This window comes from Lampetra fluviatilis, chromosome 49 (genome assembly GCF_964198595.1).
Source record: "Lampetra fluviatilis chromosome 49, kcLamFluv1.1, whole genome shotgun sequence".
NCBI lineage: Eukaryota > Metazoa > Chordata > Hyperoartia > Petromyzontiformes > Petromyzontidae > Lampetra > Lampetra fluviatilis.
The window spans coordinates 8,749,453-8,765,054 of record NC_136323.1 but is presented as its reverse complement, the minus strand read 5'-3'; the positions used below and the strand labels follow the sequence as shown (position 1 = coordinate 8,765,054).

General features: G+C 53.9%; 1 protein-coding gene across 1 annotated transcript; it reads left to right on the top strand.

Moving 5' to 3' along the window:
• The first annotated feature begins 217 nt into the window (after window positions 1–217).
• LOC144948363 (nyctalopin-like) lies at window positions 218–14,946 on the top strand. Its single transcript, XM_078877791.1, has 5 exons — window positions 218–305; window positions 4,693–5,004; window positions 11,915–12,234; window positions 13,682–14,009; window positions 14,492–14,946. The coding sequence occupies exons 1-5, from the start codon at window positions 218–220 to the stop codon at window positions 14,944–14,946; spliced, it is 1,503 nt and encodes a 500-aa protein (XP_078733917.1).
• The last annotated feature ends 656 nt before the right edge of the window (window positions 14,947–15,602 follow it).

Sequence of the window (15,602 nt, the reverse complement as noted above, 5' to 3'; positions counted from 1 at the left end):
TGGAGCAAAACGTCGGACATCACGCCGAACAACACGCGCGGGGTACAAGCCGAAAACGCAATGGACAAGCCAGACAGCACAACCGTGAACACTCACGCAGTATAATAGCCCGAGGTTCAGAAACACACTGATGCCCCCCCCCTCCCCGTGGTTCAGAAACACACTGATGCCCCCCCCTCCCCGTATCGCTGGCGTCGTGTGGGAGACAGAGGCCGTGATGAGGCTGTGGAAGTTGCAGATCAAGCGGAGGGCGTGGGTGCCCAGGAGGATCTTGGTGGCCACGTGCCGCGTCCTTCTGTTCTATGGTGAGCGCGTGTTGTGTACACACAACACACAAACACGCGCGTGTTGTGTACACACAACACACAAACACGCGCGTGTTGTGTACACACAACACACAAACACACGCGTGTTGTCTACACACAACACACAAACACGCGCGTGTTGTGTACACACAACACACAAACACACGCGTGTTGTCTACACACAACACACAAACACGCGCGTGTTGTGTACACACAACACACAAACACGCGCGTGTTGTGTACACACAACACACAAACACGCGCGTGTGTGTGAGGGGAGCGGTAGTGTAGCGCTGCACTACGAACCCGGTGATCCGAGTTCGATTCCTGCTCATGGCCACCAGCAGTGACGATTATCTGAATCGGTCCTGGGCCTTCCCTAGGTGGACTCAGCCTCAAATCAGTACCAGGTGCGGTGTGTAAACATCGGCACTGGGTAGACAAAGGCGGTCGGGCGTGGTGCTACCCTCCCACCTCCTCGTGTGACGTGGCCGTCTTCATAGCTGCTCGCTAACAGCACTTGTCCCTACAGTCAATTAAGGTTATACGGGCGATCTTTGTATTTGTCTTGTGTACACGCACGACCAACCTGGCCATCCTGTCGAAGGCTAATGTCCCCTTCTCAAATTTTCAGTCAAGTCAAATAATTGAGAATAGAAAAATAAATATTAGCTTTGGCGAAGGAAAAGCCTTAAGAGAGCTTCGATTAAATAAATAAATTCAAATTCTGTCAGCTGATAAAGGCCGCACTACTGTAGTGATGTCCCCAACAGATTATGATAATAAAATTAAAGATTTACTGGAGGAAGATGCCTATATTAAAATTAAACGAGATCCAACCAATACTTTAGAACGCAAGACTTCTGCAATCATTGCAAATTCATTCATCCCCAAGACTGAGCAATACCAAATTAAGCCACGGGCCTCAAAACCCCCAAGATTATATGGGCTACCAAAGATTAATAAAATCGGTATCCGATTACGTCCCATAGCAAGTACAATAGGCTCTGCCACATATAAATGAGCAAATATGTAACGAAACAAATACAGCCCTACATCGGTAGGACATCTTCATTTATAATAATAATAAATTCAGAACAGCTTGTGAATGTGATTAAATATATTAAACGTAACCCTAATGATATTCTGGTGAGTTTTGATGTGATTTCTCTATTCACTAAGGTTTCAGTTAACGAGTCACTTAAATTATTTGATACACTCGTAAAGAAGACAGGTTTACCAAAAGATATTCCAAAACTAGCTGACCATTAAATTTTGACTTAAAACTTTCGTGACTGCAGGAATTCATAGTCTTTGGTTGTTTCGATAAAGTCACGTAGATATAAAAAGAAAGTGAATTAAAATAATAATAATGAATTTTTTTTACATAAAAAACAAAAAAAACACTATTATAGACTGTAGCCTGGTTATTAATCTGGGTGAGTGTACTGGCAGTCTATAATGTAGACTGTAGCCTGGTTATTAAGTTTGGTGAGTGTACTGGCAGTCTATAATGTAGACTGGAGCAATGGTTATTAAGCTTGGTGAGTGTACTGGCAGTCTATAATGTAGACTGTAGCCTGGTTGATAACCTTAATGAGCATACTGGCAGTCTATAATGTATTTAGTCTACATTATAGACTGCCAGTACACTCACCAAACTTAATAACCAGGCTACAGTCTACATTATAGACTGCCAGTACACTCACTCCGATTAAGAACCAGGCTACAGTCTACAATAGTTTTTTTTGTTATTCACTTTATTTTTATTTTTCTATCTACGTGACTTTACCGGAAAAAAAAGAATAGCTGACCATTGTCTAAATAACACTTATTTATACTGGTAGGAACCTCCTGGTTACACCAGCCCACAGGAGATTATTGTGTCCGTCCGTCCGTCGTGCATCCAAAAATGGGAGGGGTGGGGCTGGGTGGGGAGGGGCTGGTCACCCCGTGGTGCCCTTATAAAACTCAACGTTTAACCTACTCACGCCGGCTTGTGCCCGCCCTCACAGTCGGCCATATTTGCGGAATACACAACGCCGCCATTGACCCTGGCCATTGACCGAGCAACCCAACGTTCCTACCAGCTCCCTCCGCAGGAATGTGTTTATGGAGAGGTGACTTCTTTAAACCAAAGGAAGGAGCAGCAATGGGCTCTCCTTTGTCTCCTGCTATAGCAAATCTGTACATGGAAAACTTTGAAACAAGAGCACTTGCATCAAGTACATTTAAACCATAATTTTGGTTTAGATATGTCGATGACACTTTGGTTGTCTGACCACATGGTAAAGATACACTTAGTGAATTTTTTAATCATCTCAATGAACAAAACCCGGCCATCCAGTTCACCATGGAAATGGAGGTGAACAACAGACTCCCCTTCCTGGATATTTTGCTTGGACGCGGTCAAAATGGTAAAATAACACACCATCATCACCCAACACAGAAATCCTCTCTCATCAAGACGCTCATACATCGGGCAAAAACAGTGTCAGATGGTGAAAGTCTAAGGAGAGAGATTCAACGTGTTAAAGAAGCACTACGACTGAATGTCTACAATGATGCTCAAATTAACAGAGCAGTGAATGCCAAACCAAGACCGAACAACAATACAGCTGAAAGTGATCAGATTATCAAAACAATTTAAATACCATACATCTCGGGAGTTACTGACAAATTAGCCCGTGTTTTTCAAAAGCAAAACATTAAAGTGAGATTTGGTACGGTACACAAAATTCAAAAACGAGTGTTTTGTACTAAAGATTAATTACCGAAGTTATCAACAGAAGGTGTATATCGGATCAATTGCTAATGCGGTAAATGCTATATTGGACAGACGGGACATCACATCAGCGTAAGACTAAAAGAACACCAAAGGAACATTACATTCTCTCAATCACAGCTGTCAGCAGTGGCAGAGCAATGCTTGCCAACGAGGACACTCAATTGATTTTGATAACGTTGAAGTGTTATGCAAAACTAATTATTACTGCCCAACACGAATTAGAGAATCCATCGAAATTGAGAAAAATACAAATAATTGTAACCGCTCTGATAGCTACAGACTTAGCCCATACTAATTAACGGATTACTAATATATTATATAATTACAATACCCCTCCACCTACGCCTCTGATCTCGAAACGTGATGGGGTTCAACAACGTTGACGCCGTCCTGCACTATTTAAGACCGGGAGCAGGTGGAGGGCTTCACTATTCTGGCAAATCGCCCGAAGGTGCTGGATGTAATTACCAGCGAAACGTCGTACTGAAATTCGAAATGTTGTGGATTCGCTCTTCAAACACACCGGTGGGCTGAAGAAGTAACTAATTGGCGATTTGTTAACGCGACACATTTTTGTTACTGATTGGCCGTGTCGTGTGGTGGAGGGTTGCGACACATTTATAATAACGCGAACTAACCCAAAAACCTTTATCATGAATAATACCGGTCGCGAAAGCCTACGTGTTTAAAAGTCAAATAAGGGTTGGTACAATCATTATTAACACCAGCGGTTGTTCTTCCTCGGATTAGCAACTCTGATTATCGCAGTTGGTTACGTACGGTGCGAAAGAAGTTCAACACACGAATTAGTCCATCCCGTGACAGTAACACCAGGTCACTCGAGAGAACGAGACGATACTTGTCTTTTGAGTTTCCACGTGGACGCTGCGGTGGCTAGGATATGTTAACTACCTCGCCTGGTGTACAGGAGGTCGTGGGTTCGATCCTGACCCTGCTGTATGTTTGGAGTTTGCGTGTCCCTCGTGGTTGCGTGGATTTTTATCCGGGTTTTCCAGTTCTTCCCTCCACATTTATAAATATGCGTTTAGAGGACCTGGCAGATACACAATGTTTCGTCGTGACAAGCCACTTCGTTGAACTATCATTTGTGGTCAAGTTGCTTCTTAAACAGAGCTCTGTTAAGCCCCAGTGGGCCTTACCTGGTCAAAATAAAAAAATAGTTTCAATCATTGGAACCTTACTTGCCAGAAGAAAAAATATGATAATTGTTTTTTTACCCTTTTATCTGGCAACAAAACTGACACGCAAATATGACTCCTTGTAAAAAAGGTGTCAGTTTTGTTGCCAGATAAAAGGGTAAAAAAACAATTATCAATAGTTTCAATGTTTAAATTTGAAATCTGACCATTACACATCTGGCAGCTCAACCAGACTCAATCACAACAACAACAAACCACCGCCGAGAAGACAACGGCAGTCTCTCTCTCTCTTTTTTCGATCAGTGGAAACAAGAAGATGCTCGGTGTAGTCGGCACTTTGCTTCGTTCATCATTTCGTAATTTTTTTAATTTTTAAAAATAACTTTGCTTTATGTAACCCCCCCCCCTCTCTCTCTCGTCTCGCTCTCCTCCGTGCCAGGAGCGACCCTGGCGTGCGCCTGCACCCTCTGGGCCGCCGTGGCCGCATCCGCGACGTCCGGCGGCTGCGCGCACGCGTGCCCCGCCGGCTGCTCGTGCGGAGTGGCGGCCGACGTGGGCTACAGCGTCTTCTGCGAGCGAGCGGGTCTCACGGCCATGCCGCCCGCCTTCCCCTGCCTGGCGCGCTCCCTGCACCTCACGCGCAACCGCCTGCGACTGCTGCCCGAGCGCGCGTTCGGCAGCCTGGCGCTGCTGCAGCAGCTCTTCCTCAACCACAACAACGTCACCTTCCTCACGCCCGGCGCATTCCGCGGTAACGGCAGCCACTGCCGCCGCCGAGTCCCGTTCAAGATGCTCCCCGTTTCATTGACTCTCCTACCACTCGTCTCAACTCTGCTCCTTCCCACACGCTCTCTCCTGCCTCTCATCTCACTCTACTTCCCTTCACGCTCTCTCCTACCTCTCCCCTCTCATCTCACTCCACTCCCCTCCACGCACTCTCCTACCTCACCCCTCTCATCTCACTCCACTCCCCTCCACGCACTCTCCTACCTCTCCTCTCTCGTCTCACTCTACTTCCCTTCACGCTCTCTCCTACCTCTCCCCTCTCATCCCACTCTACTCCCCTCCACGCACTCTCCTGCCTCTCCCCTCTCATCTCACTCTACTCCGCTCCACGCACTCTCCTACCTCTCCCCTCTCATCTCACTCCACTCCCCTCCACGCACTCTCCTGCCTCTCCCCTCTCATCTCACTCTACTCCGCTCCACGCACTCTCCTACCTCTCCCCTCTCATCTCACTCCACTCCCCTCCACGCACTCTCCTGCCTCTCCCCTCTCATCCCACTCTACTCCCCTCCACGCACTCTCCTGCCTCTCCCCTCTCATCTCACTCTACTCCCCTCCACGCACTCTCCCACCTCTCCCCTCTCATCTCACTCTACTCCCCTCCACGCTCTCTCCTACCTCTCCCCTCTCATCTCACTCTACTCCCCTCCACGCACTCTCCTACCTCTCCCCTCTCATCTCACTCTACTCCCCTCCACGCACTCTCCTACCTCTCCCCTCTCATCTCACTCTACTCCCCTCCACGCTCTCTCCTACCTCTCCCCTCTCATCCCACTCTACTCCGCTCCACGCACTCTCCTACCCCTCCCCTCTCATCTCACTCTACTCCCCTCCACGCACTCTCCTACCCCTCCCCTCTCATCTCACTCTACTCCCCTCCACGCACTCTCCTGCCTCTCCCCTCTCATCTCACTCTACTCCCCTCCACGCACTCTCCTACCTCTCCCCTCTCATCTCACTCTACTCCGCTCCACGCACTCTCCTACCTCTCCCCTCTCATCTCACTCTACTCCCCTCCACGCACTCTCCTACCTCTCCCCTCTCATCTCACTCTACTCCCCTCCACGCACTCTCCTACCTCTCCCCTCTCATCTCACTCTACTCCCCTCCACGCACTCTCCTGCCTCTCCCCTCTCATCTCACTCTACTCCCCTCCACGCACTCTCCTGCCTCTCCCCTCTCATCTCACTCTACTCCGCTCCACGCACTCTCCTACCTCTCCCCTCTCATCTCACTCTACTCCCCTTCACGCACTCTCCTGCCTCTCCCCTCTCATCTCACTCTACTCCCCTCCACGCACTCTCCTACAACTCCCCTCTCATCTCACTCTACTCCCCTCCACGCACTCTCCTGCCTCTCCCCTCTCATCTCACTCTACTCCCCTCCACGCACTCTCCTGCCTCTCCCCTCTCATCTCACTCTACTCCCCTCCACGCACTCTCCTGCCTCTCCCCTCTCATCTCACTCTACTCCCCTCCACGCACTCTCCTGCCTCTCCCCTCTCATCTCACTCTACTCCCCTCCACGCACTCTCCTGCCTCTCCCCTCTCATCTCACTCTACTCCCCTCCATGCACTCTCCTGCCTCTCCCCTCTCATCTCACTCTACTCCCCTCCACGCACTCTCCTGCCTCTCCCCTCTCATCTCACTCTACTCCCCTCCACGCACTCTCCTGCCTCTCCCCTCTCATCTCACTCTACTCCCCTCCACGCACTCTCCTGCCTCTCCCCTCTCATCTCATTCTACTCCCCTCCACGCACTCTCCTGCCTCTCCCCTCTCATCTCACTTTAATCCCCTCCACACACTCTCCTGCCTCTCCCCTCTCTTCTCACTCTACTCCCCTCCACGCACTCTCCTGCCTCTCCCCTCTCATCTCACTCTACTCCCCTCCACGCACTCTCCTGCCTCTCCCCTCTCATCTCACTCTACTCCCCTCCACGCACTCTCCTGCCTCTCCCCTCTCATCTCACTCTACTCCCCTCCACGCACTCTCCTGCCTCTCCCCTCTCATCTCACTCTACTCCCCTCCACGCACTCTCCTGCCTCTCCCCTCTCATCTCACTTTACTCCCCTCCACGCACTCTCCTGCCTCTCCCCTCTCAACTCACTCTACTCCCCTCCACGCACTCTCCTGCCTCTCCCCTCTCATCTCACTCTACTCCCCTCCACGCACTCTCCTACCCCTCCCCTCTCATCTCACTATACTCCCCTCCACGCACTCTCCTGCCTCTCCCCTCTCATCTCACTCTACTCCCCTCCACGCACTCTCCTACCTCTCCCCTCTCATCTCACTCTACTCCGCTCCACGCACTCTCCTACCTCTCCCCTCTCATCTCACTCTACTCCCCTCCACGCACTCTCCTACCTCTCCCCTCTCATCTCACTCTACTCCCCTCCACGCACTCTCCTACCTCTCCCCTCTCATCTCACTCTACTCCCCTCCACGCTCTCTCCTACCTCTCCCCTCTCATCCCACTCTACTCCGCTCCACGCACTCTCCTACCTCTCCCCTCTCATCTCACTCTACTCCCCTCCACGCACTCTCCTGCCTCTCCCCTCTCATCTCACTCTACTCCCCTCCACGCACTCTCCTACCTCTCCCCTCTCATCTCACTCTACTCCGCTCCACGCACTCTCCTACCTCTCCCCTCTCATCTCACTCTACTCCCCTTCACGCACTCTCCTGCCTCTCCCCTCTCATCTCACTCTACTCCCCTCCACGCACTCTCCTACAACTCCCCTCTCATCTCACTCTACTCCCCTCCACGCACTCTCCTGCCTCTCCCCTCTCATCTCACTCTACTCCCCTCCACGCACTCTCCTGCCTCTCCCCTCTCATCTCACTCTACTCCCCTCCACGCACTCTCCTGCCTCTCCCCTCTCATCTCACTCTACTCCCCTCCACGCACTCTCCTGCCTCTCCCCTCTCATCTCACTCTACTCCCCTCCACGCACTCTCCTGCCTCTCCCCTCTCATCTCACTCTACTCCCCTCCACGCACTCTCCTGCCTCTCCCCTCTCATCTCACTCTACTCCCCTCCACGCACTCTCCTACCTCTCCCCTCTCATCTCACTCTACTCCCCTCCACGCACTCTCCTGCCTCTCCCCTCTCATCTCACTCTACTCCCCTCCACGCACTCTCCTACCTCTCCCCTCTCATCTCACTCTACTCCCCTCCACGCTCTCTCCTACCTCTCCCCTCTCATCCCACTCTACTCCGCTCCACGCACTCTCCTACCTCTCCCCTCTCATCTCACTCTACTCCGCTCCACGCACTCTCCTACCTCTCCCCTCTCATCTCACTCTACTCCCCTTCACGCACTCTCCTGCCTCTCCCCTCTCATCTCACTCTACTCCCCTCCACGCACTCTCCTACAACTCCCCTCTCATCTCACTCTACTCCCCTCCACGCACTCTCCTGCCTCTCCCCTCTCATCTCACTCTACTCCCCTCCACGCACTCTCCTGCCTCTCCCCTCTCATCTCACTCTACTCCCCTCCACGCACTCTCCTGCCTCTCCCCTCTCATCTCACTCTACTCCCCTCCACGCACTCTCCTGCCTCTCCCCTCTCATCTCACTCTACTCCCCTCCACGCACTCTCCTGCCTCTCCCCTCTCATCTCACTCTACTCCCCTCCACGCACTCTCCTGCCTCTCCCCTCTCATCTCACTCTACTCCCCTCCACGCACTCTCCTACCTCTCCCCTCTCATCTCACTCTACTCCCCTCCACGCTCTCTCCTACCTCTCCCCTCTCATCCCACTCTACTCCGCTCCACGCACTCTCCTACCTCTCCCCTCTCATCTCACTCTACTCCCCTCCACGCACTCTCCTGCCTCTCCCCTCTCATCTCACTCTACTCCCCTCCACGCACTCTCCTACCTCTCCCCTCTCATCTCACTCTACTCCGCTCCACGCACTCTCCTACCTCTCCCCTCTCATCTCACTCTACTCCCCTTCACGCACTCTCCTGCCTCTCCCCTCTCATCTCACTCTACTCCCCTCCACGCACTCTCCTACAACTCCCCTCTCATCTCACTCTACTCCCCTCCACGCACTCTCCTGCCTCTCCCCTCTCATCTCTCTCTACTCCCCTCCACGCACTCTCCTGCCTCTCCCCTCTCATCTCACTCTACTCCCCTCCACGCACTTTCCTGCCTCTCCCCTCTCATCTCACTCTACTCCCCTCCACGCACTCTCCTGCCTCTCCCCTCTCATCTCACTCTACTCCCCTCCACGCACTCTCCTGCCTCTCCCCTCTCATCTCACTCTACTCCCCTCCACGCACTCTCCTGCCTCTCCCCTCTCATCTCATTCTACTCCCCTCCACGCACTCTCCTGCCTCTCCCCTCTCATCTCACTTTAATCCCCTCCACACACTCTCCTGCCTCTCCCCTCTCTTCTCACTCTACTCCCCTCCACGCACTCTCCTGCCTCTCCCCTCTCATCTCACTCTACTCCCCTCCACGCACTCTCCTGCCTCTCCCCTCTCATCTCACTCTACTCCCCTCCACGCACTCTCCTGCCTCTCCCCTCTCATCTCACTCTACTCCCCTCCACGCACTCTCCTGCCTCTCCCCTCTCATCTCACTCTACTCCCCTCCACGCACTCTCCTGCCTCTCCCCTCATCTCACTCTACTCCCCTCCACGCACTCTCCTGCCTCTCCCCTCTCATCTCACTTTACTCCCCTCCACGCACTCTCCTGCCTCTCCCCTCTCAACTCACTCTACTCCCCTCCACGCACTCTCCTGCCTCTCCCCTCTCATCTCACTCTACTCCCCTCCACGCACTCTCCTGCCTCTCCCCTCTCATCTCACTCTACTCCCCTCCACGCACTCTCCTGCCTCTCCCCTCTCATCTCACTCTACTCCCCTCCACGCACTCTCCTGCCTCTCCCCTCTCATCTCACTCTACTCCCCTCCACGCACTCTCCTGCCTCTCCCCTCTCATCTCACTCTACCCCCCTCCACGCACTCTCCTGCCTCTCCCCTCTCATCTCACTCTACTCCCCTCCACGCACTCTCCTGCCTCTCCCCTCTCATCTCACTCTACTCCCCTCCACGCACTCTCCTGCCTCTCCCCTCTCATCTCACTTTACTCCCCTCCACGCCCTCTCCTGCCTCTCCCCTCTCATCTCACTCTACTCCCCTCCACGCACTCTCCTGCCTCTCCCCTCTCATCTCACTTTACTCCCCTCCACGCACTCTCCTGCCTCTCCCCTCTCATCTCACTCTACTCCCCTCCACGCACTCTCCTACCTCTCCCCTCTCATCTCACTCTACTCCCCTCCACGCACTCTCCTGCCTCTCCCCTCTCATCTCACTCTACTCCCCTCCACGCACTCTCCTGCCTCTCCTCTCTCATCTCACTCTACTCCCCTCCACGCACTCTCCTGCCTCTCCCCTCTCATCTCACTCTACTCCCCTCCACGCACTCTCCTGCCTCTCCCCTCTCATCTCACTCTACTCCCCTCCACGCACTCTCCTGCCTCTCCCCTCTCATCTCACTCTACTCCCCTCCACGCACTCTCCTGCCTCTCCCCTCTCATCTCACTCTACTCCCCTTCACACGACGCCTGCTCCAGCTACCAATGCCTTCTGTGGAAGTCCCCAGTCAATCGTCGCTTTGTCGAAGATCGCTCATTCTCCTCTGCTGCCCAAACTGTCTGGAATGTTTTGTTCTTACCCCCTCCCCCCAAGCCATCCATGCTGTCAACTTCTCCTGATAAAAATAAAACCACGGGGTAACGTGGTCCCCCTACTGGCAGACTTTTGCCCATTTGCAGGCCGGTGCTCTTTACACACTGCGAAGGGACAGCTCCCATCGGGGTGGTGCCGACGCACGCCTGTAATCCAGCACTGTGGAGGCAGCGAGCGACGCATCACCACACCTGTCAACTCCTTATCAGGGCCCACCTCATCGCAGACCAATTCAGACCTTATTGGTCACCCTGTGCCCTTGTAAATCTCAACGTATGCGTCGCACACCACATTTTGTGAAACTACCTTGGCTCGCCAGCAGGGGTCAACAGCAAAATGTGACTAATCTCCATCTATTCCATTTGCGCGGGATAAAGTGTCATAGTTGTCAACCCATACGGTTTACCCGACTTCTTGTACAGAGGAAATTTAGTTTTCGGGTCCATACAGCGTATAGCCGTTTCAATAAAGGCAAACACATTTGTCTATTTGTTTGCGTTTCTCCCTTGCGATGGGACTGTAGGATAAACGTTGCGATTTATAAGGGGCACAGGGTGACCAATACGGTCTGAATTGGTCTGTAATAAGGTAGGATGCTGATAAGGGGTTGACAGGTGTGGAGTGTTGCCCCCTTGCAGGCGTGGGCATTTTTTTCCCCCAGGTGCTCTCGATTCCTCCCGCTCGTTAATTGGCTGAACATATTAATCGTTGCGCCTCCGTATTTGCAGATTGCGCAGCGTTGTGAGATCCAGTTGTATCAAAGATGCTGCTATGTGAACACTCAATAGGATTATCAATGTTATTGTGAAAATTATTATTGGCCGGACTGTTCTACAGGCGCAGAGGGCACTGGTCTGCTCGAGACCAGATGAGATGCGTGCGATATGAGGCCCTCCCCAGTAGACATGCAACGATGGGCCAACGTTGTCCCGATGTCAACTAACGTTACCGGCAACGTCAGCCAACGTCAGGCAACGTCGGCCTGACGTAAACCAACGTTGACCCAACGTCAACTAATGTTGCCCCGACCTGAACTAACGTTGGGTCAACGTTGACCCAATGTCAACCAACGTTGGCTCAACGTCAACTAACGTGACCGGCAACGTCAGCCAACGTCGCCCCGTCGTTGCGCGTTAACTGTCGTGGTGGTCGTGGTGGGCGCGAGAGCGCAGGCCTGCCGAGCGTGAGCATGCTGAGCCTGGCACACAACCGACACTTCACGGCGCTGCACACGCGCAGCTTCGAGGGCCTGCCGTCCCTTCGCCTGCTCGACCTGTCGGCCTGCAACCTCTTCTCGCTGCCCGACCGCATCCTGCTGGAGCTGCACGCGCTGCGGGAGCTGCGCGCCTGGGGCAACCACATGCGCCGCGTGCCGGGCGCGGTGCAGGGCCTCTCGCGCCTCTCGCACCTCTACCTGGGGCAGAACAACATCGAGGCCGTGGCCTACAACTCGCTGCACGGCCTCGTGGGCCTCGTGCTGCTCGACCTGCAGGTGCGGCGCCTCTCGGACACCAACGGGTCACACCCAGGGGGGTCGGCAAACCTGCGGCTCCGGCTGGCCACGTGCGGACTGCTCTTTAAGGGGCCGCTATAGTTTTCTGGTTAGATTTTTGTTGCTATTTATTTTATACCTGATGATGATTGCTTGTGTTGCAATCGAAACGTCGTAGTATGCTATTATTTAATTTATTATTTTATCTTTATACGTGACTTTACTGAAAGAACCAAAGAATGAGACTACCCTTGTCTCTTGAGTTCCCACATGGTTCAACCAAATACACTTGAAACCTGAACTTGACATATCTGGCAGCTCAACGAGACTCAAGCAGAACAACAACATACAGAATCACAATATTTAATTCTCCTGGAGGAATTCGATTAACTATAAAGCTCTTTTTCACAGATGTCCAGTCGGGGCACGGGGTAATAACGTTACAATGCCAAACAAAACAAAAACATTCATACATGCAGGGCGCCACCTTTCCCTTTGCATGTTCAGTATGTTGGAACTTCTTTTGCACCGTACGTAGCTCAGAGTGCTGGCTCGAGCTCCTCTCGGGTTGTGTTTGGGAGGGGGGGGGGTCCATGCCGGAGATTCCCGCTCAGGAAGAGAGTGAACTTGGGCAGGCCAGAGGGATATTTGCATACCTGTCAACCCCTTGTCAGTGCCCCACCTTATTACAGACCAATTCACACCTTATTGGTCACCACGTGCCCCTTATCAATTGCAACGTTCATCCTACAACAGACAATTATTTTGTATTCGTATTGAAACGGGTGTACGCCGTTTGGACCTGAGATCTCAATTTCCCCGTACAAGAACACGGTAAACCGTCTGGGTTGACCGCTATGCATTTGGTGGTGCAGGTCCCAGGTCATCACTCCATCTCGCGCCGGTCTTGCTCGCTCTCCATATCGTCATCAGTGCTGCGGGTCGCTGGACGATTTGCGGATATTGGCTCCTGGAAACTGCGTTCAGTAACAACGATTCAAATATAAACCCCAGAGTCATCACTGACACCCCCTTGCCCCCCCCCCTCCCCAAAGACAAAGTCCCCCCGTATAGCCTTTAACAGACTGTTGGGGCAAGTGCTGGTAGCGAGTAGCACCTAGGAAGGCCGGCACGGCATACGTTGGGGGTGGGTGGCCAGCACCACGCCCAGCCTCTGTTTCGCTAGTGGCGATATTTACACACCGTACCAGGTACTCATTTGTACGTATGTTTGTTGAACTTTTTCACACCGTACGTAGCCAACCGTGCTAATCGGAGGTTCGAATTTTAGGCTGAGTCCACCTAGCGGAGTCCCAGAACCGGTTCAGATAATCGCCAGCGGTGTTGGCCGTGAGCGGGAATCGAACTCGGGTCACCGGGTTCCTTAGCGCGGCGCGTTAACCCCTGCGCCACCGCTCTCCTCCCCACCACCTCCAACCACGCGCAGGGCAACCACATCTCGGTGGTGCACAACAGCTCGTTCCACGACTGCTCGCACCTGGAGGACCTGTACCTCAACGACAACGAGATCTCCTCGCTGCCTCCCCTCGCCTTCATCGGCCTGCTCCGCCTGCGCCTGCTCAACCTCGGCGGGAACCGCCTGCGCGCCGTGACCGGCAGCTGGTTCTGGTCGCTGTCTGCGCTGCGCGAGCTCTACCTGGACCGCAACGAGCTGTCCACGCTGGACGCCGGCGCCTTCCGCCGGCTGGGAGTGCTGAACTCGCTGCACCTCAACCACAACAACCTCACGTGGCTGTCCCAGGAGGCCCTCGCAGGTCGCTCGGAGCGTTCACGCGCGAGGACGCTCCAACAACGGCGTTCGTCAAAGAGCGCTGCTTTGCGTGGGGAGGGCAGGGAGGGGGGGTTAAAGGGAAAAACGTGCAATTGTGGAGGGTCATTGCCCAGAACGTCGCCTGTTATCATCATCACGATCCATGCGCAGATATCCCGTAGGCTTCCACGGCACGTCATTTGTTTCCACTTTCCTCCGTCTTGTGCCAATATGCTCAATACGCCTCTAAGATATCACCCATATCGCCTGTGATAGCGGTTCCCAAACTTTTGGAGCGTGCCGACCCCTTTTCAACCTCCAAACATCTCTCGGTCCACCACGACCGCACCAGTCGCCGCGCCTCCAACGAGCACGGCTGTGGCTACGTACGGCCCGAAAGAAGTACGCATATGCTACAAGTTACTCGAAATCGCATTTCCTCGCGAGTGACGAGTGTGACCCCCCCCCCCCCCCCGCACGTTGCAGGCCTGACGTCGCTGCAGCGCATCTACCTCTTCCGCAACCCGTGGCACTGCACGTGCGCGCTGCGCTGGCTGCGCGGCTGGTCGCCGGCGCTCGGCGTCAGGGTCAGCGACGTCACCTGCGCCTCCCCCGAGTCGGCCGCCGGCCTGGAGCTGAGCGCGGTGCCGTTCCGCTACACGGACGCCCGCGAGTGCCGCCCCGGGCCGCAGCGGGCGGCGGCGGCGGCGGTGCCGGCGCGGCCGAGCGAGGGGCGGCTGAGCGCGATGCTGTCGCGCATGCTGCTCGAGACGTTCAAGAACACGAGCGGCGCGGGCAACGTCTCCGACGAGACCAATGGCGGCGGAGTTTGGGGAAACTGGACCGACGGCGCCACCTCCGCCTCCTCCTCCGTCTCCTCCAGCGCGAGTCTGCTGGCGTTGGCGGCGGTCGTCGCCGCCGCCGCGGTGTGTCCACCTTGACTGTAGCCGGCGTTGGCCTTCGTTGGCCTGCAGTTACTCGACAAGGAGGCACGGCCGGAGATGCCGAGCGTTGTTTGGGAGCGGAGCCGTCGGGCGCCGGGCTTTGGCTCGCTTGCGCTCGGCGGAGCTGCGCGATGTTGGGAGCGTGTGCGCGGAGTGAAGCGTACTGCTGAAAGTGACGGAAAAAGGTGCAGGCCATGAGATTTTGTTGCTTTTTTTTCTAACACCAATGCTGGCGGAAAGAGCCTCCACTCGAGGGAGCTCTCAGAGGGTATTTTTGGCCTCCTTCTCCACACGGGCCAAAGATGGTGGCACAGCATTTCTGCTTTGAACCACCACACGCGACCTCCCCACTGTGGCGTGCCCATTTATACCGCTGGGTCGACAAGAGGCAGAGGGATTTAATACATTTGTGCATTGTTTCAACTGCTATTCCGGGAGAGACCTGGATTGCAAGTCTGGTGTGCTAACCATTACCTCATGGTAGCATACTGTAGAATTATTTTGTTGATTGCAAAAGCTGGGCTGGTTTTAATCTGAGCGCAGTTCGTTAAAAGCTTCACTCTTTCAAGGGTACGATTCACGTGGATGTGGTGGCAATGGCCCTCATCTAATTTTGGGCCAGATTTGTAGCAATGCCTCCAACCCCAACACAC

What these genes read in the sequence shown, in the direction of transcription:
- LOC144948363 (XM_078877791.1), top strand. Translation starts at nt 218, where the DNA reads ATGAGGCTGTGGAAGTTGCAGATCAAGCGGAGGGCGTGGGTGCCCAGG. An exon ending in CACGCCCGGCGCATTCCGCG is followed by an intron (nt 5,005 to 11,914) that starts GTAACGGCAGCC and finishes GCGAGAGCGCAG; the next exon opens with GCCTGCCGAGCGTGAGCATG. An exon ending in TCGTGCTGCTCGACCTGCAG is followed by an intron (nt 12,235 to 13,681) that starts GTGCGGCGCCTC and finishes AACCACGCGCAG; the next exon opens with GGCAACCACATCTCGGTGGT.